This window comes from Hypomesus transpacificus, chromosome 23, assembly GCF_021917145.1.
Source record: "Hypomesus transpacificus isolate Combined female chromosome 23, fHypTra1, whole genome shotgun sequence".
Taxonomy (NCBI): Eukaryota; Metazoa; Chordata; class Actinopteri; order Osmeriformes; family Osmeridae; genus Hypomesus; species Hypomesus transpacificus.
The window spans coordinates 2,471,832-2,495,652 of NC_061082.1; the positions used below are offsets into that span (position 1 = coordinate 2,471,832).

The 23,821-nt window shown below is 47.2% G+C and overlaps 1 protein-coding gene across 1 annotated transcript in view; it reads right to left on the bottom strand.

Moving 5' to 3' along the window:
• dnah7 (dynein, axonemal, heavy chain 7) overlaps positions 1 to 23,821 on the bottom strand; it is an 83,572-nt gene that overhangs the window by 38,598 nt on the left and 21,153 nt on the right. Inside the window, exons 23-40 of the mRNA XM_047047282.1 lie at positions 23,028 to 23,130; positions 20,084 to 20,211; positions 19,274 to 19,486; positions 17,511 to 17,609; positions 17,146 to 17,403; positions 16,023 to 16,172; positions 12,274 to 12,456; positions 11,131 to 11,307; positions 10,816 to 10,947; positions 9,879 to 10,100; positions 9,057 to 9,254; positions 6,913 to 7,068; positions 6,598 to 6,766; positions 6,302 to 6,428; positions 3,952 to 4,177; positions 2,974 to 3,594; positions 806 to 1,051; positions 289 to 518 (exon numbers count right to left, since the gene is read on the bottom strand). Of these exons, the coding sequence (XP_046903238.1) occupies positions 289 to 518; positions 806 to 1,051; positions 2,974 to 3,594; positions 3,952 to 4,177; positions 6,302 to 6,428; positions 6,598 to 6,766; positions 6,913 to 7,068; positions 9,057 to 9,254; positions 9,879 to 10,100; positions 10,816 to 10,947; positions 11,131 to 11,307; positions 12,274 to 12,456; positions 16,023 to 16,172; positions 17,146 to 17,403; positions 17,511 to 17,609; positions 19,274 to 19,486; positions 20,084 to 20,211; positions 23,028 to 23,130 (3,638 nt within the window). The remainder of the gene's footprint in view (positions 1 to 288; positions 519 to 805; positions 1,052 to 2,973; positions 3,595 to 3,951; positions 4,178 to 6,301; positions 6,429 to 6,597; positions 6,767 to 6,912; positions 7,069 to 9,056; positions 9,255 to 9,878; positions 10,101 to 10,815; positions 10,948 to 11,130; positions 11,308 to 12,273; positions 12,457 to 16,022; positions 16,173 to 17,145; positions 17,404 to 17,510; positions 17,610 to 19,273; positions 19,487 to 20,083; positions 20,212 to 23,027; positions 23,131 to 23,821) is intronic.

Consider the following 23,821-nt stretch of genomic DNA (forward strand, 5'->3'; position numbering starts at 1 on the left):
AGGTGAAAGAGGTATAGAGAGGAGAGAAGGTGGAAGAGGTGTAGACAGGAGAGAAGGTGGAAGAGGTATAGAGAGGAGAGAAGGTGGAACAGGTGTAGAGAGGAGAGAAGGTGGAAGAGGTATAGAGAGGAGAGAAGGTGGAACAGGTGTAGAGAGGAGAGAAGGTGGAAGAGGTATAGAGAGGAGAGACGGTGGAAGAGGTATAGAGAGGAGAGAAGGTGGAACAGGTGTAGAGAGGAGAGAAGGTGGAAGAGGTATGGAGAGGAGAGAAGGTGGAAGCTGCCATACGCTCTCTTGTTCTCCAGCAGGGTCCTGAAGGTGGAGATGAGCTCCAGGTAGGACGTGGGCGTGACGTAGTTGTGGCGCTGCAGCTCCGACAGGAAGCGTTCCGACAGCGTGATGGTGGAGGTGTGGAAGCTCTTGCACATGTTGATGCACCCCTCCCGAGACTCGTCCGTCATCTCCACGTCCTCCAGGAAGCGGGAGGCCACAGCCTGCAGCGCGTCCTCCGGCCAGCTCTGCAGGACGCAGGACATCTTCACCTACACCTTCTACAACTCTGCACACACTAAACAGCAGCCCTGTCTACATTCTCCAAATGTCAGTAAAACTAAAACTCTTTTGAAGTGTTTAAATATGCATAACCTGTGAAAAAGTAATGTGAGGATGTACTGGATGGAGGAAAGAATCACTTGTGATTCGCCTATAATTTACAATACATTTTACATACAATTTTCTATGGGCCATGGCTCAATTCTTTTGGAAAGGAGAGCACCTCTGGCTGTTAAGAGAAGGAGGCTGAGACCTGAAACCAGTCGATGGTGCAGCAGTTGATGAGAGCAGGGAAGCGCCTCAGGCGGCTTCTGAAGGTGTCTCCGATGGGGCTCATGGCCAGCACCACGTGCAGCTGAGAGCGGCAGCGCTCCAGGAACATGTTGAACAGCGCCAGCGGGCTGCCATCCGTCTGCTTGTCTCGCTCCCGCTGGCGGTCCAGCACGCGCATTCGCTCACAGATCTCCTGCTTCTCGTCCACCGCAAACAGGTTGGGCACCTGAGGAGGAGGAGAGTTATAACATGACTAAGAAGAGACCAGCCCATCTAGAAACAGGCTATGTCCTTCCCAGGCTGATGCTGCTATTTTAATTTCACATGAGACCCGTGTGCTGGCATGAGCTGTGGGAAGTTAAAGTGACTAAATTGGAGGTTAGTTCCATAGTTGATGATTATTCAGGACAGATACAGAGTAGCTGTGACGTCACACTGCAGCAGAACTAGTGATGGTGCAAGTGCTCCAGCAGAACTAGTGATGGTGCAAGAGCTCCAGCAGAACTAGTGATGGTGCAAGTGCTCCAGCAGAACTAGTGATGGTGTAAGTGCTCCAGCAGAACTAGTGATGGTGCAAGAGCTCCAGCAGAACTATTGATGGTGCAAGAGCTCCAGCAGAACTAGTGATGGTGCAAGTGCTCCAGCAGAACTAGTGATGGTGCAAGTGCTCCAGCAGAACTAGTGATGGTGCAAGAGCTCCAGCAGAACTAGTGATGGTGCAAGAGCTCCAGCAGACATGGTGGAGACCTGAGAGTGTCTTGATGCTGTTCTGCTGAAGCACTTGCACCATCACTAGTTCTTGTAACTGTCCGAAGGACGCCTGCTTTGGCATTCTGGAGTCCTGCTGATATGCAGAGTCAAGCCAGACCACAAGACTGTTGCTATGGGGTGCTGTTGCTATGGAATTTGCACAATGCGATATATGTAGATAGTTAGACCACATTTAAATTTGAGATTCCTATATGTTTATTGTATGCACCTCCCTGCCAAAGCAAATTCCATGTCTGTGTAAACATTCATGGCAAATAAATCAATTTCTGATTCTGATTTCTGATTCTGATGAGTTTGATCTTGCTCATGCTTAGTCACATGACCAAATACTCCATGTGTGGAGTGGCTTCTGTGGTAGAAATGTTGGTCATATGCATAGATGTATGTGTATGAAATCTATAAGCTTCTATGTTCATTGGTAAGAGACAGGAAGGGAAGATAATTAAGTTGAGTTCAAAGGAATGTGAGGTGCTGATGGCTCTGTGGGCAGCTTGCCCTGGTGGATGGGTGAAGCATCTTATATGGCCTTCTGTCCTCTGGTCAGTGTAAGGGGTCAATAAGGCAGTGGCTCTGAACTTCGGCAAGAGAAGGACTGTGTCCTGTTTCATTGTTTGTGTTAATTAAAAGTATTGTTTGAAGAAGACCACACAAAGGGCAGTTGACCATTTGGCTGGCCAACTCCTAGGGCTTTATTATCTACTGCCCTGGAGAGAGATGCCACATCAAAGAACTTTGGGACACTTGGTATGGAGATGTATTGTTTCAAGCTGTCACTAAGTTGAGTTAGCCAATCACAGAGTTTGCTACATTGATTGATTGACCTTATAGAATGCCATTTGATCTAAAGTTTATATAAGGCAGTGCATGTGTGATAGGTCTCTATCACTCTTACGAACGATCTGTGTGGATAGCACCTCCTTCGTTAATGACTGATCAGCAAAGCTTTGTTTAATCATACGTAATTGCATAGTCTAAATAAATTGTATTGAGACCTTCGACTATTCAAATTTACACAGTCCAGCAATAATTTTCTTTCACAGTCTCTTACTGGCGTAACAGCGGATACCAAACCAAACTTTTATATAGTTTATCTTTATATTAAATGTGTCTTTATATTTAATGTGTCTTATAAATATATATGTCCTATATTTTAAAGGAAAATAATAGGTGTTTAATGTGCTATTAATTTGTGTATTTATTTGGCATATTTCTCCCTCCACCCACCTCTCCAGTGTTCAGAAGTGTGTGTGGGTGTGTGTGTGTGTGTGTATCCCTCCACCCACCTCTCCAGTGTTCAGCAGTGTGTGTGTGTGTGTATCCCTCCACCCACCTCTCCAGTGTTCAGCAGTGTGTGTGTGTGTGTATCCCTCCACCCACCTCTCCAGTGTTCAGCAGGTTACTGACGTCCTCCAGGAAGGACTCCTTCGTGATCTGTGTGTCGGTGAACAGGAAGACTCCGTGAGTCTCTCCCTGCGTCGACTTCCTCATGATCATCTTCAGGTCATCACGCCACTCGGCCAGGCCGTAGCTCTTGGAGATCTCCACCTGGAAGAGCTCCGCCTCCGCCATGTGGGCGGCCAGGCGGGTGAGGGACTGGCGGCCACTCCCTCCCACCCCCACCAGCAGGGCGTGGCCGCGGGGCTGCTTCAGCACGCGCGACACCCGGCATACGTGCTCGATGGCAAAGCGGAACAACACTAACTTCATGACGGCCTTGCTGATGTTGTTGTACTCGTCCAGGTGGGACTCCACCACCTGGCGCAGCTGCTGCAGATGCTGCACCTCGCGGTAGCTGCGGTCTTCTCCTTTGGGGTCGTGGAAGTGGCAGAACATGAGGCTGCGCAGGTCGTCCTCGGTGACGTGGCCGTCCTGGTCCTGGTCAAGGTGCTGAAACAGCTGATGGAAGTCCTCCTTCAGGCAGCTGCCACACACCTGCTGCAGGTGGCTCACCATCCAGGCTCGGTCTGAGTCCTGCACCAGCCGGTCATAGTACACCCTCTGAACCTAGGAGGGCAAAGGGGCAGAACACCAGGGTCAGGGTTAATCTGGTACTCAGTACAAAGTTGGTGCTGCTCACACAAAGTAAAGCTCAATTTTTGAATAATGAAGCTGAGAAAAAATAGTAGTTTTAAGTATTGATTGAACTGATGCATGAAGTCTACACTTCAAAGAAAGAATGGAGTCACAAAGAATAAGATTGAATGAAAAACGGAATGGTTTTAAGGTCAGTGTTCTATTTCTCTTTCATTAATATGGAAGAGCTGAACTCACTATCACAGTCTGTGGCAGTGTTAGCCAGCTCAAATAAAGCTTGCCAATGCTAAAATAGAAAAATGCAGGGACACACAAACACACACACACCTCGTGCACCCAGAGGCGTTTGATGTGGCTAGGCTGCTCTGCTGTCTCTGGACGGGACAGACAGATGCCCTGAATGACGCGGGAGAAGTCTCGCAGGTTGAAAAGGTAATGAGACTTGGCGGGGGTGGGCAGCAGGTTCCTGGTGGCCTCCTGGTACACAGACATGGTGGCGTGGATGATCTGGGAGGTCAAGCTGGAGAATGGCTTAGGGAAAGAGAACCTGGACAAATACAACACAGAGCAGAGGTCTCTGTCCTGCTCTGGCCAGACCTGGACCTGCACTACACACAGACCTGGACTACACACAGACCTGGACCTGCACTACACACCTGGACCTGCATTACACACCTGGACCTGCACTACACACCAGGACCTGCACTACACACAGACCTGCACTACACACCTGGACCTGCACTACACACCTGGACCTGCATTACACACCTGGACCTACATTACACACCTGGACCTGCACTACACACCTGGACCTGCACTACACAGAGACCTGGACCTGCACTACACACCTGGACCTGCACTACACAGAGACCTGGACCTGCACTACACAGAGACCTGGACCTGCACTACACACCTGGACCTGCACTACACAGAGACCTGGACCTGCACTACACACCTGGACCTGTACTACACAGAGACCTGGACCTGCACTACACAGAGACCTGGACCTGCACTACACACCTGGACCTGTACTACACACCTGGACCTGCACTACACACCTGGACCTGCACCACACACAGCAGACACACCAACTCTGTTTAAAATGCTTCACTGTCTACTTCACTTCCTCTCCTTACTATAGATACTGATGTGTTTTTGATGTGTGCTAAAAACACGTCTCCATACAACATCTAATTCCTGTCCTAAAAGCTTGAGCATTAAAACAGCACCACATTTTGTGTTCTAGTTTTATAAACCAATTTTATCCTTTCCATTCATCAATACAATACAATCATACTACTTCCATCATTAATTGTCTACTTAAAAGAAAAGTGTGTGTCAAGCGACTACAAAATACCATGAACAGGAGAAGCTTTTTAAGCTTGACGGTTGCCAATTGCAAGGCAATAGTATTAGCTGGTGAAACAAGTCATAAAACTGGCGTGGTGCCAATTTGCTATCAGAGAACGCCTCTGTGTTGTTCCAGATCAGCCGTGGGGCTCAGATACGCTGCCTCCCTTTGTTGGCCACAATTGTACCATGACAATTGCTTCCTCATTTGCGGTCCTTAATAATGTGTAATTGTTGTGGAGGTTTAACTTATATCAGTGTTTCCTCTAGGAACCCCCCCCCACTTCAGCATAATGCACCTAAAATACAAACGTGAGCAAGGGCAGCAAACGCTATCGAATCAACAGACGTGCAATTTCGCTAGCAGGGGAAGAATACAAACAACGAAAATCACCAGTTAACTTAATTTAAATTTGCAAGAACTATAGACTAATACAATAAAAGGCTTAAATGAACTGACAACATAAGTTATACCACTTACAGTTCTCAAGGACGCACACGCGCAATCTCAACTGCGCTGTGAAGCGTGTGTCTGTGCTATTCTCCGACATGCGCTCTAACAATCACGGCTGATAGACGGCCTAAAATGTTGTACAGCCCTATTTCTGATACTGTGGCAGCAGGCGGGCCGCCACGACAAAATCAACACAGCGGAAACACTGGAGATCAAAGTTCTAAATGTTTAAAATCTTTTTGGGGACAAAAGCCACTGCCTAGTACACTAGACATCTGTAAACACAAATCCACCCCCCTAGTACACTAGACATCTGTAAACAAACATCCACCCCCCTTGTACACTAGACATCTGTAAACAAACATCCACCCCTCTAGTACACTAGACATCTGTAAACAAACATCCACCCCCCTAGTACACTAGACATCTGTAGACACACATCCACCCCCCTAGTACACTAGACATCTGTAAACACACATCCACCCCCCTGGTACACTAGACATCTGTAAACAATCATCCACCCCCCTCGTACACTAGATATCTGTAAACACACATCCACCCCCCTAGTACACTAGACATCTGTAAACACACATCCACCCCCCTGGTACACTAGACATCTGTAAACACACATCCACCCCCCTAGTACACTAGACATCTGTAAACACACATCCACCCCCCTAGTACACTAGACATCTGTAAACAAACATCCACAAGTACTGCCTCCACCCAGCAGAGACAGGGCCCAGCCTCCACCCAGCAGAGACAGGGCCCAGCCTCCACCCAGCAGAGACAGGGCCCAGCCTCCACCCAGCAGAGACAGGGCCCAGCCTCCACCCAGCAGAGACAGGGCCCAGCATGAAGGCTCACCGTATGTTGAGGTGCCAGTCCAGAATTCGGGAGAAGATGGTGTACATGGTCTTCTCATCAAAGTCATTGATGGTCACCGTGTTGAAGTGTCGGAGGAAGCGAGGTGTGATGGGGTTCCTGCCTCCACCTAGAGACAGACAGGAAGCAAGATAGGAGCTCTCTATCTCTGGCTCTCCATTCCTGTCACTGGGTCATCTTATCATCCACATCAATGGAAATAACATTCTATTATACTGTATATTTAAGTGTGTGTGAGTGTGTGTGCGTATGTGTGCGTTTGAAGAGGGAGGACGTACCAGGTGGGCCCATGGCACACATTATTTGGATGTCCACCAGTTGTATGGTGGAGCAGTCCCTGGTGTCGTACCAGTTCCAGTGGTCCAGCCACTGGCGCAGTAGCTCCACAGGGGGCTGGGCCCCGTAGGTCTCCTTGGTCGGCATGTTCACATCATCCACAAACACCACCTAGGGGAATACCACCTCTTAATTCCACCTCTTAACAGTTCCTCACCACGTCTTAATGCTTCCTCACAAAGCATGGACATGTAGAGACAGAGACCCCCCCTGTCTACCTTATCAGAGGGCCCCTGCCATCCCCTACCATTTCCTACCGTTCTCTTGCCCAGCGGGGGGCCATACATGCCCTTGCGCCTCTTGTCCAGCTTGGACATGATGATGCTCTGGGTCTGGGCTGCAGAGCTCTGAGCGGAGAAGTTGATGAGCAGGGGGCTGTACACATCCTTCCTCAGGCGGTTCAACAGGAAGTCCTGAGGGAAGGAGGAGTGGTTAGAGACGCCCTGGAAGTGATGCTTATAGACCAATTTTTAGTTTGTAAACATTCGGAATGCGCGCGCAATGTGGTGGCAGAAAACCTGGAAAGGATATCATTTATAATGGCAAAAGGACCACAAGGATCATACAAATAGTTAGATTTAGAAAGACCAAGAAAGTCAAGGAAGACAGCCTTTAAGAGAGAAAGTGATTCCCAATTGATCTGTCACATCAGAATTTTTATTTGGGTCACGAAAGTCTTGAAATTTGAGTGAGAATGTCACCCGGTAGACCGCGTTGTCTTCGGCGGTCTCTTGTCTTGGTCGCGTCATGTCACAAAGTTCATAATTTTACAGTTCGGTCAATTCTATACCCAAAGTTTTACACCAAAAAAAGTCAAGCAGGGCATCATTCAAGAGATATGGGAATTCTACTTTTAGCCAGCTGGTCCGATTATTTTTGTGAATTGTGTAAAACTGGCAATCTGAGTGAGACTGCGTCCCACGGCGTTATACTGTTTTGACGTCTCAGACTCGAGTTGCTTACTGGCACAATGTGATATTTCACTCCATTCTACACCAGAAACGTCAGGAAGGACTGCCTTTTGTAGATACGAGCCTGCTGAAGATAGCCAGCATCTCGGATTTCTTTCAACAAGCCTGTTTCATTTGTAATTTGCCTGAGAAAGCAACCTCCGTTAGCGAGGCTAGTTTTGCCCGATCACTTGGTCAAGCTATTTAAAGGTATCGGGGTCAAGTGACTTTTGTGCATTGACAAGTGAAACGTAAATGTACTTGTCCAAAGGACAAGTGCCTCAAAAAGTTAATGTCAAGCCTTGTAATCAGAGATATATGATGACCTGATCGACACTCCAAGTGTATTATACACGGGAGAAGTTCGTCTTTTGCAACCGACATGCGCAATTGAGCCTGGCCGCCACATATTGCGTTTCGTTATTATTTTTTAAACAAGCAGCATATTCGTTCAGCTGGATTTCCTTTCCCTGCTCTCGATCTGTCTCTCTGTCACTCACGCGTCTCTCACATACACACGCACACAGTCAGAACGTCAGTACACGCTAGCAACAACGCTATGCAATGTCAGCGAGCCTTCAGCATTAGTAGGCTACCGTAGTTACAAGTCTAGGAAAGTTGAGGTGACTTTTCGCTGCGTACCTACGAACATGTCTTCATCTGCTAAACAAGTGGGTTCCCCTTCGTTGTTTTGGTGAGCTGTCTCACAAGTCCTACTTACCTGGCGTCACGGAGCCGACCAAATACTTATTTAGCACTAGCGTTGCTACCTGCATATATGCAGAAATTGTTTACAATATTTTGAGGTTTCAACCAGTGCTGCTCAAGCAGAAAGACAGGTTCAGAGATAGATTCATTAGGCTTTTAAGAAAGAGTAGGAGAGGATATGATACATATATATTTAATTTAAAAAAAGAGTAGGAGAGGATATGATACATATATATTTAATTTAAGTGTAACGTTCTGTGTAACAACGTTCTGTGTCACCCTGGGCTACCGATCCACCCTGGGCTACTGAACCACCCAGGGCTACTGATCCACCCTGTAACTGAACCACCCTGGGCTACTGAACCACCCAGGGCTACTGATCCACCCTGTAACTGAACCACCCTGGGCTACTGATCCACCCTGGGCTGGGAGTTGAAGTCTGAGCTCATGCACAGTGAGACCAGCAGTTTTGACCTCCACAGTGACAGCATGCAGAGCTGAGCTGCAACAAGGCTAAAGCAGGGAAGATCACTTCCACCTGCTCCCTGCACGTTTAAACACACAGATACAGCTCCGTGCTGCATACCAAGCTCACACACTTCCAACCTCTGTCACTCACCCTGACTGGAAAATATATCCAAGTGATTCATTGTAGCGAAGAGCAAGGTTTCTTAACATGGATGCAGTGTCCTAGGTGTCCACATCCTACAGTGTCTAGTTAGGTTTGAAACTGCAGCCCTCACTATGATGTAGACGCTCTTGCCGGTGCCAGTTGGTCCGATGAAGATGGTGGGCTTCTGGTGGGTGATGAGTAGCTCCATCAGGGCAGTGGAACACACAGTGTTCTCTGTGGGCACGATGATCTCGCTGAACAGCAGGTCCTTAGCAATAGGGGGCGCTGCTTTCAGCTGGTCTGTCCACAGCTCCCACCTCCCAGGGCCCTGCAAAATAACAAGGACCTTGTTTCAGAATCTCTTTTTAAGTGCATGGAAGTTTGTTTTTATATTGAAAAGTCTCAAACATGATAGGACGGCAGAGCCTTTATACACAGCTGTTATCTCAAACATGATAAGACGACATCTATATCCTAGGTCAGATTCACAAGGAAGGATATAGTCTCCTGTGAGTATTCAGTACCAGACCACAGTATGCAGCATGGATGCAGCCCTCAGCCCCTCAAGTTGACTAGGTGTGGACGGAGCCCAGTCCCAAATATCATCAGGTCTCGCTGTCGTACCAGTCCAACTTTCCAAACTGTTTGTTAAGACAGAAATTCTAATCCTATTCCTTGGGGATGGACCATTTCTTGTGTACAGTAGGAGGTACTTCAATGCAGCTCAATGTAGAGCAGTTAGCAATGCTCTCAGAAGACTGTGGTACTGGGTTAGCCCCAGTCGGATGGCCTGTCTCACCTCCTTAATGAAGAGGTACCCGGTTAGCCCCAGTCGGATGGCCTATCCCACCTCCTTGATGAAGAGGTACTGGGTTAGCCCCAGTCTGATGGCCTGTCTCACCTCCTTGATGAAGAGATACTGGGTTAGCCCCAGTCTGATGGCCTATCTCACCTCCTTGATGAAGAGGTACTGGTAGAGCGAGCCCTCAGAAGGCAGAGCCACGGTCAGCTGCTTGGTGGGGGGCTCCACGGTGCTCAGGATACCATGGCGTGTTCGTGTGTCTTCGCTTAGGGCTCCCTCCAGCATCTCCCGCACCACAGAGTCAAACTTCACACGGCCAGACTCATTACAGCTGGCTCCTACTGACCACACCAGGCAGAACACAAAGATGCCCTGTGCCAGAGAGATGTCAACATTAGCTTGTTACGTCTCTGGGACTGGGGGAGAAAGGCATGTCTTAAAAACACAAAAACTTCTGTTTTGCAGACCAACAAGATGGCAATAGTTTAGTATGGCAATAGTATGTATGGTATGGTCTAGCATAAAATGAACTATAAAATATAAGAAATAAAATCATTTCAGAGCTTTGCTTTTATACAAATAAACAAAGACTTGGAAATCAAGCCTGATCAGCCCACAATAATGTAGCTGATTAAAGATCAACACGCTGATGGTGAACAGATAGGACCTTGGCAGGTGCCCCAGCAACGCTGCCAATGTGTCAGGAGAGAGCAGGACTGCAGTAGGGAGAGAGAACTTTGGTTCTTTCACTAAGTTGAGCAACCTTTGGTCAGTAGAGACAAAACAGCTTTTAATAACTATTAAGCTCAGAGCCAAGTGGTTTGTGGATGGATGGTTCAAGTGAGCGTACTGAAATCTACAGGGTGATATGGTGACATAACAGAAAATTAATGACTTCCAAAACAAGTACAGACAGCTGTATAGTACTTAGTGTACTAAAAGCCTTTTATGGGCCTTCAGGGTACTGTTGGCTGTCTGTCATACCTTAAGCCAGGCTTCCCTCTGTCTTAGTGCCCCAGGATGTTTACCATCTCCTCTCCCTCCGCCGCCTCTACCTCAACCTCTCCCCCCTCTCCCTCCCTCTCACCTCCAGCCAGGAGCAAACGTCTCTCTCATCCAGGCTCTTCATCTTGGCCTGGTCTCTGAACTCATCCAGCATGCAGTCCATCAGGTTCATCAGGGACTTTACCAGGTTGGTGTCGGACGTCGGGGAATGTTCCTGCAGAGAGAACACAGATCAGGAGGCTTCCTATTGTCTAGGTCTAAGTACCAACACCGGACATCAGAAGACACAGGCTTTTCTCAGTAAATGAGAGCAGGGGTAAGTAAGGTAGTAACAGTGACAGTGCCTACTAAAGAATACAGTGTATTTGTATTGCCATTATTCATTCCTAGTTCTTGCCTTGGTGGCTTTGCGTATGAGCTGCAGGCAGGCAGGCAGCATCCTGTCAAAAAGGCCTGTGATGATGTCTCTGTGCATGGGCTTGACCGTGGAGGGCAGGGTGTTGAGCCAGGAGAGCATCACAGGCCTCCAGCCCAGCATGTGAGGCTCCATGTAGATCATCCCACAGCGAGACACCTGCATATACGACACACCTTCAGTAAGATGAACGCTAAAACCACTACCTCAACGTTTATCAAGGAATGTGAACACTGCTTAATTAACAGAGCCAGTTTACTAGAACAAAACACTTGAAGGTAATCTGCCTGTGTAAATATTGCAGTTTTAGCTACAGTATTTGACACCATAAAAAAATATTAATCAAATCCTCAGTATAGAAAGGAAAGCATACAAATAGTAATAATAATCTGTGATAATCATTTATTCGCATACGCAAATCCTAGCTGTTTCGCGGCCATCAAAATGACCCCCTAGGTTTTGATGTGGATTAGAAGCCTCACCACTTGATATTTGTTCCTACCTTTTTTACCCCCCCTGCTAACTCTGACTAGGAAGGTGCCACATGCATGTAACTCTGGTTACTCATACTAGTCCCCTCAATATACAGTATTGATCATTTGATGCTAGAATCATTTTTTTTTTAACGTTTTTGGAAAAAAGTAAAACAATATCTTTTAGAAAGGTTTAAAAAAAAGGTTTGTATCTGTAATTAATATCTGAAAGGATTATCGTTCCCTGGGTGACCGTTTGGAGGACTCAGAATGCTACACAACACCATCTGTCTCATTGATGCTACACAACGCCACCTGTCTCATTGATGCTACACAACGCCATCTGTCTCATTGATGCAATGAATCGTGTTGCCTGGCAGTACCACAGAGCGTGTTAAGGTTTGTGGGTTCATGATGTTGGAAGGCTCCATCAGACAACAAGGGAGTACTTCAAAGTGATCTACATGAAATCTTGAGGCTAACGTTGGCGTAAAATATATTTCCATATACAAACAAAACATAAACAATGTCAACAAGCATATATGTAATTGGATGAGAATTTGAAAATGTGAAAAACTACAACCGCATACAAATCTGCATCTCTGTTGGAGAACGACCAACAAGCTCCTTCCCACAAACATCGGTGGCTCACCGTGGCGGGCGAAGCCACTTCCAGGTCCATAGGCTCAAAGATGAGGCTCATCTGTGGGGACATCTGGATGATCTCTCCACTCATCAGACACAGCTTCTTGTTGTCATCTAGCACTGTGTTCATGTTCTCAATCCAGACAGCATCCACCGGACCGTCGAAGATCAGCCACTTCCTGTCTGGGGTCTGCAGGGAGACACACAGGGACACACACAGGGAGACACACAGGGACACACAGAGAGACACACAGGGACACAGGGAGACACACAGGGATACACACAGGGGCACACAGAGAGACACACAGGGACACAGGGAGACACACAGGGAGACACACAGGGACACACAGGGACACAGGGAGACACACAGGGATACACACAGGGAGACACACAGGGACACACAGAGAGACACACAGGGACACAGGGAGACACACAGGGATACACACAGGGAGACACACAGGGATACACACAGGGAGACACACAGGGAGACACACATGGACACAGGGAGACACATAGGGAGACACACAGGGACACAGGGTGACACACAGGGAGACACACAGGGACACACACAGGGAGACACACATGGACACAGGGAGACACACAGGGAGACAGGGACACACAGGGAGACACACATGGACACAGGGAGACACACAGGGAGACAGGGACACACAGGGAGACACACAGGGACACAGGGTGACACACAGAGAGACACGCAGGGACACACACAGGGAGACACACATGGACACAGGGAGACACACATGGACACAGGGAGACACACAGGGAGACACACAGGGAGACACGCAGGGACACACACAGGGAGACACACATGGACACAGGGAGACACACAGGGAGACAGGGACACACAGGGAGACAAACATGGACACAGGGTGACACACAGGGAGACACACAGGAAGACACACAGGGAGACACATATACGGAGACACATAGGGAGACACACAGGGAGACACACAGGGAGACACACAGGGACACACACAGGGAGACACACAGGGACACACACATGGAGACACAGGAACACAGGGAACACATTTGACTTCAAATATATCAAATGCAGACATTGAACTCAGTTTTGGTTGCTTCTGCCGGTACATTTTACATTTAGTCATTTTAGCAGACGCTCTTATCCAGAGCGACTTACAGTAAGTACAGGGACATTCCCCACGAGGCAAGTAGGGTGAAGTGCCTTGCTCAAGGAGACAAATAAATGTACATATAAAAGACAACTGTTGATTTCACCCTTTATCAGTGCAACATAGTTATTTGTTTTTATTCCAACTGGTTAAGCAAGCCTTCAGTAGAGCATGCACTCCACTAATGTTTGAAGTGCAAAACGTTCTCATTGTTATAGAGACAGACAAGACAAACTACCCCCAGCGTCAACCAGGATACCTGCAGGGCTATTAATCACTTTAAAACGTTTGTGATAAGATATTCCATAATACATCAAACTTGATTTATTTTAAATCCTTGAGTCAAATTCGGAAAATCAGAACTTGAACTAGGAGTGTGACTCCTGCAGAACTGAACTGTATTGGAGAGGGTTGCTGAGGTATTAGTGAAGCTTATACGTTTGGGGGGGAAGCTTAGGTATTTGTTAGTTTCAATATTGCCCCATATGAATTAATCACATGCATACATGAATCCTCTTTATATTATTTGTACTCCTTCTCTCCCTTTGGAGGGCAGACCTAGGCAGAGTTAGTGACCATGTCTGTGCAGACCTGGCCAGTTAGTAACCATGTCTGTGCAGACCTGGGCAGAGTTAGTGACCTTGTCTGTGCAGACCTGGGCAGAGTTAGTGACCTTGTCTGTGCAGACCTGGGCAGAGTTAGTGACCTTGTCTGTGCAGACCTGGCCAGTTAGTGACCTTGTCTGTGCAGACCTGGGCAGAGTTAGTAACCTTGTCTGTGCAGACCTGGGCAGTTAGTGACCTTGTCTGTGCAGACCTGGGCAGAGTTAGTGACCTTGTATGTGCAGACCTGGGCAGAGTTAGTGACCTTGTCTGTGCAGACCTGGGCAGAGTTAGTGACCTTGTCTGTGCAGACCTGGGCAGAGTTAGTGACCTTGTATGTGCAGACCTGGGCAGAGTTAGTGACCTTGTCTGTGCAGACCTGGGCAGAGTTAGTGACCTTGTATGTGCAGAGCACGTGGGCAGGGCTCCTACACTTATAATGGAGGCTGACATGGAAAGTTAATTCCCTGGTGAGATATATAACAGTGGTTGTGCTATAAATTGATTTGTGGTAACATAAACACATTGGCCAGAGCCATCTGTTACCGAGAGAGATGAAAGAAAGCGAGGTAGTTGAGAGAAAGAAAGAGAGAAAGAGTTGAGAAAGAGGGAGAGAGCTGAGAGAGTTGAGAGCCTAATGTGATGATCTGACTACAAGCAGATCAAGAAGGGATCTTGTCTAAACTGGGACAATAATAACGTCAAGTATGCAGCAGTTGTGTGTGTGCCGGGGCTGTTGAGTTTGAAATCAGAGCAAAACCAGCTAACCCTGATTTGACTGGATTTGTTTGCAATTTATTTAAACGGAGTCAGGTGGCTAAGCGGTTAGGGAATTGGGCTAGTAATCTGAAGGTCGCCAGTTCGATTCCCGGCCACAAAAAATGATGTTGTGTCCTTGGGCAAGGCACTTCACCCTACTTGCGTTGGGGGAATGTCCCTGTACTCACTGTAAGTCGCTCTGGATCAGAGCGACTGCTAAATGTAAATGTAAAGCCAATAAAAAACCCTCCTAGCTGAGCCCAGATTTGTGTTGTTTTTCTTAAGTCGTTTATCGCCTCATTTTCTAATCTGTCCCCTTGTCTTGGCAGTGGCTGAATGATACTTTAAAGGTCAGTTAAATAAATAAACTATTTTGAAAAGCAAGAAATTTAGCTCTGCTCACAGAGCATAATGTGACTTAGAATAGGGCTGAGTCCGTTGGGAGTTATTGATCTTGGTGAATAACATTCAGAAAGATAAGACTTTATTAAGATAAGACTTTATTAATCCCCAGGCAAGTACAATTGGGAATGGAGTCTAATTTCTCACTCAGTTGTCACGGAGGTCTGTTTCCATAGAAACAGATATAGTAAAAACTGCGAGCTGTTCCAGCCTCATTATGGTCTGTTTTCTTTCCTGAGAATTTTGCTGCTTTCATTGCACATTGTTTTGGGTGAAAGGGCTTTAGAAAGATGGAGATGAAGATGGGAAGCCCAGAAATGCTCACAGTGCAACTGGTCTGTATAGTGTTGGACACATTTTGCAGGTGTGCAGCAAGTAGAAAACCCATAAACAACAGTAACACATAATTCATACACATGAAAATCAGAGAGACCAGGAATGGGCCAGGGCTTACCTGGGAGGTAGACCAGGGCTTACCTGGGAGGTAGACTAGAGTTTACCTGGGAGGTAGACTAGAGCTTACCTGGGAGGCAGACTAGAGTTTACCTGGGAGGTAGACCAGGGCTTACCTGGGAGGTAGACTAGAGTTTACCTGGGAGGTAGACTAGAGCTTACCTGGGAGGTAAACTAGAGTTTACCTGGGAGGTAGACTAGAGCTTACCTGGGAGGTAGACTAGAGTTTACCTGGGAGGTAGACTAGAGCTTACCTGGGAGGTAGACCAGGGCTTACCTGGGAGGTAGACTAGAGCTTACCTGGGAGGTAGACTAGAGCTTACCTGGGAGGTAGACCAGGGCTTACCTGGGAGGTAGACCAGGGCTTACCTAGGAGGTAGACTAGAGCTTACCTGGGAGGTAGCGAAGGATCTGTAGCTGACGGCCAGGATGCCATCGGACCACTCATGGGAGACGGGGTCAAACTGGCCATACAGCTGGCCCATTGTGATGGACTTGGGGTTGATGACTGTGATCTGGACCCGGTTCTCATCCATCAGACCCTATATGGACCCCCCACACACACACACGTACGTACACACAGACGCACACACACACACCTGTCACATAAGGCCTAAAAATAACATTTCTCAAAACTACAGAACAGGTTACACCTTATTAGACAGACGCATCAGTGAGGCACAAAAACAGATCATGGAAAAAGCTCAAAGCAATGTGGATCAGCCTCGAACCTCATTTGACCACATTTCCTGTGCCAAGGCTCATAAATTGCCAGGCCGATTAATGTTTCTGTGATAAAGAGCCTTCCCAAACTAGGGGAGAAGCCAACCCCAGTTAGCATTGTTTCAGACAGGCCATCAGGATTCAGAGAGGGGAAGGGGCGGACGTGCATCGCGGTGACAATGATGAATGTGGTGTTGCTGAGGCTGTCCATCATGCCGTCCCACAAGCCCTTTCAGGCATGTAAACAGCCAGCTGTGTGAGGGAGTATATGTGTGTGTGTGTGTAACACTGTCACTAGCAGATAAGCAAAATAATTAGGTAATTTCATCACCCTAAAGATTCACTTCAAATTCACATTCAAACCCATATTGCAGGGGGACTGGAGAGGGGACTGGAGTGAGGACTGGAGGGAGGACTGGAGGGGGGACTGGAGGGGGACTGGAGGGAGGACTGGAGGGAGGACTGGAGGGAGGACTGGAGGGGGGACTGGAGGGGGGACTGGAGGGGGACCGGAGGGGGGACTGGAGGAGGGACTGGAGGGAGGACTGGAGGGGGGACTGGAGGGGGGACTGGAGGGGGACTGGAGGGAGGACTGGAGAGGGGACTGGAGGGGGACTGGAGGGAGGACTGGAGAGGGGACTGGAGGGGGGACTGGAGGGAGGACTGGAGGGGGTCTGGAGGGAGGACTGGAGAGGGGACTGGAGGACGACTGGAGGGAGGACTGGAGGGGGGACTGGAGGGAGGACTGGAGGGGGACTGGAGGGAGGACTGGAGAGGGGACTGAAGGGTTACCTTGTCACAGATGTTGTGCATGTCCTGCAGTGCGGCCGCCAGCACACGGTAGGCGCAGGTCTTGCCTCCAAACGGCTCCCCCACCAGCATGAAGCCATGTCTCACGATCATCATCTCAAAGATCTGCAGGATCTTCTCTGCAAAGAACTCTGTGACCTGCAGGTTCATCTTGTCACTGTTCTCCTTGATGGCCTCCAGCAGCAGGCCATAGTCCGGCTTAGGCAGTCTGACCCCGGGGAAGAGGTCCGAGGTGATGCCCTGGGGCAGTGTGGAAGTTAGGAACATAGTCAGGATCAATGTGCTGATCTGAAAGGCCTTAAGCAGTCTAACCAGAGGAGGTAGTGACTTTATTCAAATGATCTCACCTCAAAGAGCGGCAGATCGTGGGCCAGGAACTTGGGCAGATTAACGTCTATGATCGACCTCAGCAACAGAATGTCTTCGTTCTCCTCAGGAAACTTCAGCTGAGGGAAAACGGAGGCAGAAAGACAAGGGAAAGAAAAAGAGGATGGGAGGGAGGGAGAGGGAGAGAGGGATAGAGTGAAGCGATAAATAATGAAAGGCTTGCCTGACAGATGAGTTTGGGTCTTGTGAGGGGAGGCATCATTCAGGCTCCTTTTGTGTGTGTCTCCTACTGACACACAGTCCCTTCAGACACTAAGGAACCATCCGCGGAATTTGAGGCTTTAGCTCAGGGTCTAAATGCATGCCTATATTTTCCAAAAGTCATTTTCAAAGAGCTGACGTGGGTAGGGTCCCAGAGGAGCCTGCTTGAAAATTGATGTAAAAATGACATGAATGCTTCCGAAAACAACACAAAGCCAGGGAAACAGAAGAGAGAGAGAGATAGAGATAGAGATAGAGAGAGGAGGGAGAGAGAGAGAGAGAGAGAGAGAGAGAGAGAGAGAGAGAGAGAGAGAGAGAGAGAGAGAGAGAGAGAGAGAGTGAAAAAGAGAGTGAAAGAGAGAGTGAAAGAGAGAGAGAGAGAGAGAGAGAGAGAGAGAGAGAGAGAGAGAGAGAGAGAGAGAGAGAGAGAGAGAAGGAAAGGGAGAGAGAGGGAGAGAAAGTGAGAGAGAGAGAGAGAGAGAGAGAGAGAGAGAGAGAGAGAGAGAGAGAGAGAGACCAGTGTGTGTGTGGAAGACAAAGATAGAGAGAGAGAGAGAGAGAGAGAGAGAGAGAGAGAGAGAGAGAGAGAGAGAAAGAGAGAGAGAGAGAGAGAGAGAGAGAGATAGAGGGAAAGGTAGAGAGAGAGAGAGATAGAGAGAGAGAAAGAACATCTGTTATTTATAAGACAGGCTACTGAGTTTAGGATGAAATCCTTATCTTTTAAAGTTGTCTTTCAGACATTTTTTTCTACCTCTCTCTTGATTACATTCTGTTTTTGTTACCGGTTGATAAGCAGATTGGGAGATTTGGATCCAACCTCCCAATTTCTCACTGAAAGTCTCATTTTTTGATGGGGTATCAGTCTTGCTGGTACCCAGAGGACACTAGCAGAGTCAGTGTGCTGGTACCCAGAGGACACTAGCAGAGTCAGTGTGCTGGGATCCAGAGGACACGAGCAGAATCAGTGTGCTGGTACCCAGAGGACACTAGCAGAGTCAGTGTGCTGGTACCCAGAGGACACTAGCAGAGTCAGTGTGCTGGGATCCAGAGGACACGAGCAGAATCAGTGTGCTGGTATCCAGAGGACACTAGCAGAGTCAGTGTGCTGGTACCCAGAGGACACTAGCAGAGTCAGTGTGCTGGGATCCAGAGGACACTAGTAGAGTCAGTGTGCTGGTACCCAGAGGACACTAGCAGAGTCAGTGTGCTGGGATCCAGAGGACACGAGCAGAGTCAGTGTGCTGGGATCCAGAGGACACGAGCAGAATCAGTCTGCTGGTACCGAGAGGCAGATCTGTGGGACCTCCTTAGATAGATACAGCTCAGGGGGTTAACCAAATTAGTCCATAAAGTCCATAAAATCACGTCCTGGTGCTCTTTTGGCAAACTCACCCTGCAACCTACCTTGTGAATAGTACCAACAACGCCTGAGTTTAAAACAAACATATGAAGGATAGTCTAGCTGTGTGCGTATCTACTGTACCATAGTCTAGGGAGCGTACCTCGAGGGTGGCTATCCTACCTTGAGGTTTCCAGCGGCGGTCAGCACGGACTTGACAGCCCTCATGCCGTAGTCGTAGTGGTGCTGGGAGGACAGCTGCTCTGAGCACAGCCGGTAGGTGGCCACGATCTTCACTGACAGGGGACGGGCAGTGACGAAGCCACACGAGTACAGCACAATCTCAGCAATCATGGCGTAGTCCGGGACCATCATGGCCACCGTCCTGAACAGAGCCTGCAGGGTGGAAGGGGGGGAGCACAGGAGACAGTGTGGTCAGTATGTTGTTTTACAGTCCAGTGGACTCAATGGAAAAAAGTTGTTGTGTGTGTATGTAGCACATGTGTGTGTGTGTAGCAGATGTGTGTGTAGCAGCTGTGTGTATGTGTGTGTTGAGTTGTAACTGATTTAACTACTTGTACTCGCTGTAAATTATATTATTGTTGCTTGCTTTCCTATAGGTACACTCTTGCACTTCTTGAGGTTTATGTTGTTTAATTTGTAATTGGTTTAACTACATGCTCTTATGTCTCTTCCCATTGGCACTTATTTGCTCTTCACAATGTATGCTTCATGTTTTGGCTACCCGCAATGTTTCAACTATCTCCTCGTTGTTTATGATCATTGACCTATGTACTTTTTTAAAGCTCGCTCTTGGAAGTCGCTATGGATGAAAGCTAAATGAATACATGTAAATGTGTGTGTATTTGGTGTGTAGCAGCTGTGTGTATGTGTGTGTAGCAACTGTGTGTGTAGCAGCTGTGTGTGTGTGTGTGTAGCAGCTGTATGTGGAGCAGATGTATGTGTGTATGTGTGTGTGTGTGTGTGCAGCACCTTCAGGTTGTCGGGCAGGTCGGAGCGGCCAGCGTAGCCTGGGTTCATGGTGATGAAGACGGAGCAGGATGGGTCCAGCCTCAGCTCTGTGCCCTCAAACATCAGCAGCTCCACATGGGAGGTGATCCCTGAGGAACACACCCAGGCCACACAGTCTCCATTAGGGATGTTAATCATCAATGTGGTGTCACCAAAATATAACACCACAACTACACCAATGATGCATCACTTTAGAAGCAAACATCCTGTCGTCTTGGGTAGTGGTTTCTATTTTGTCTCTGTTCTGTATCGTTTGTGGTTCTTGGAAAATCAAAATCTGAGACACACAAACACACACTGACACCTACACACACACCATATCCGACAATCACACATTGGGCCCTATCTTGCACCCAGCGCAATTGACTTTGTCAACAACGCAAGTATCATTCCTAGTTTGCACTCGACGCAAAGCGGACTTTTCCCTCCACAGACGGACGTCGGTAAATTAGGGAATGACTTTGCGCTCCCGGGGGCGGCTCCGCAAAAAAATGAGGCGTTTTCCGGTGCAAACGTTTTGCAGTTTCAGAAAAACAATTCCGCCACTGACCAGGAAAACCGTAGTCTAAAGTCAATGGCGCGTTATTCAGATGCTATTTTAATGGCGCAAGCTTTGCCCGTGCGCACTGTTGGTGAGGCCAGGGTCTTCTTTCTGCGAAGCTACGTTACATTGTTTTGATTTATGGCGTGTTACATTTCTTCAATGATTATAAAAAGATTTTCAACAAATAAAATATATATAAAAATAAGAATACGAATTTGAATGAGCAGCATGAGCGGGCAATTTAGTGCAATGAGAAAACTGCTCTGCCTTTCCCCTACAATGTCACTTCTCTATCAATTACGGCCCTGACTAGAACCTCGATCTCCTCGGCTTTGAACCGCTCCGTTGTTATAATAGCAATCCACCATGAAACAAGCGCTGCTCTTAAAGGGAATGTGAGATGATGCTCTAATTGGTTTATTGCACGTTACGCCCAAACCACATCCATTAGTAATGTAGGCTGCAGCGTATCATCCGCACTGCGGAGAAGGTGATTGGCTGCAGTCTGCCTTCCCTCGAGGACCTGCACACCTCGAGGACCCTTGAGACGAGCGAAGAAGATTGTGGCGGACTCCTCCCACCCTGGACACTTCCTGTTTCAGTCACTCCCCTCCGGCAGAAGGCTGCGGTCCATCAGGACCAAAACCTCACGCCACACAAACAGTTTCTTCCCTTCCACTGTTGGCCTCCTCAACAAGGTCAAGAGCTCACACTGTCTTTAATGACTTCATGTCTTAAAACTACTAACATTTTGCACTACATTCAATTCCTGTAATATTTGTATTTTATATTGTATTTTATATTGTAAATTGGCAACTTACATTTTATTTTATGCCCACTTATATTTTATTTTATTGTAGGGCTGTTTTGGCAGCCCCTTTGTCACTGAACACCCAGACACTCGTCTGGGACAGTTGTTGATTTGCATGAATGCTAAAATGACAATCACACCTTAATGACACACCTCTGGAGAGGTGGTCTCAACAGTTGAAGAGGAAGGTAGACAGAGGAAGACTCTGAAATTATCATTAAAAGTTGTTCTGGTAAATATCGTTCTAAACAGCTTTTAATGTCATGTTTGATATGCTTTTGTTTCTTATTTTATGTATTAAATGTGTATTACATAATAATTTTACTTCTGTAACATGTACATGTACAGGATTTACAGAGTTTGTAACTGCAGCAGACCAACATGTGTTTAACATATTCCCCTGTCTTGCAAGGGCACCACTTGGTCTACTGCAGCCTTGATTAATGATCCAATTTGAATTTGTATCCATTAGACAACTTTTCAGTCATGTGACCGGTGTCCCCATTTTAGTCAGGTTTGGGTGTATATAGGAAGACGTTTTACCAATCACTTCGAGTTCTGTTTACGATACAGCTCCGGTGCGTTAGGCGCCTAGTCTTCATTGTGAATACCTTTGTTAAACATTGCTCTGAAGGTATGTTTTGTATTTGATGATATTTCATTATCATTGTATTGATTATCTTACTATTTAGATAATAAACTATTATTGTGCATTTTGACGTTACTTGTTCTCCTTGAAACGTATCTATCAAGCTACGGCGGTGAAAACTTTGATCTAGCTAGTCTGGTTGATGCGGCTATACTGATTATACACATAGACTTTTGGAGTAGGTTTTAACTTAAGGCCTCTGAGTCACTTACAGTGGATCTCCACGCTGAATTTACCGGAGCCTCTGAGTGATCGATTACATATCCTACTAAGTCTACTATGGTTAAATCCATATTATAGTAGAGATAAACGACTGTTTAGTGAACACGCATACTTTAGGGTCGGTGCTCTGATCAAGCAAACAATTTTTACCTACGTCAGAGTTTCATGTCATTAACTGTTTAGCGCTCAAGGTTACAGGTAACGCACTTGTGCACGTGTCTAAAAATTGGAGTCAGATATTAACGAGTCAATTATCTCCCTGAGAATCGAACCTAAAGTGAATTGTGGTTCCCAAGCCAGGGACAAACACCAAGCGTCTCTGGCCTTTCAATTCACCGCCTACATTATCGTATATTTTATTTTAATTGTATTTCACTTAGTATTGCTAGTTTATGTATCCTTAGTATGGTTAGACCACATATTCAAAATTAAGATTCCTATATGTTTATTATATGCACCTTCCTGCCAAAGCAAATTCCTTGTCTGAGCAAACTTTCATGGCGAATAAATCCCTTTCTGATTCTGATTCTGTAGCTACTTTGGACCAACCTATTTTAGATTTGCGCCAGGCGCAAAGTCATGTATCCGTTCCTTGCGCTTTGCGTTTTGATACTTGCGTTTCAGATCGTTAAAATATGGCCCATTGACACACACAAACCGTACCTCCTCCCATACACACCTCTCTGGATGGTGAGAATCTGTTGGGCCACCACTGACAGCACCTCCAGATCGATGCGGTTGAACTCGTCGAAGCAAGCCCAGGCTCCACAGGACAGCAGGCCCTGCATAGAGAGAGCACCAGCTCACACACAGAGAGAGCACCAGCTCACACACAGAGAGAGCACCAGCTCACACACAGAGAGAGCACCAGCTCACACACAGAGAGAGCACCAGCTCACACACAGAGAGAGCACCAGCTCACACACAGAGAGAGCACCAGCTCACACACAGAGAGAGCACCAGCTCACAGAGAGCACCGGCTCACACACAGAGAGAGCACCAGCTTACACACAGAGAGAGCACCAGCTCACACACAAAGAGAGCAATAAGAGCTGTAATTAGTCTTTATCTTAATCCAATAAATTATTTGTTGTTGCCAGTATTATCTATCCCTATAAAATAACCAATTAAATTGGTTAATCAAAATTGAAACAAAGCTCAATGGTGAAATCTGGCAAAGCAAAGCAACTTGTACAAAGAATGTTAACTGCCTTGTACCTCACACACACACACCGAGCGCTCACTGTTGCCAAGGCAACCACATCTTTCTGATTTTCAGTACAGTGGCATACCAATAACGTTTTTTTTTTTGGGGGGGGGGGGGGGAAAGCCTCTCATACAACATTTGTAATTGTGTAACTGTGAATGATTTTCGATGGTCTACATAAAAGTGTTTTTATTATATGAGTAGCAGTTTCAGCACACTAATGTGTGAAAGCATCATTTCTCAGTTTGTATTTTTTTTGTCAGTAC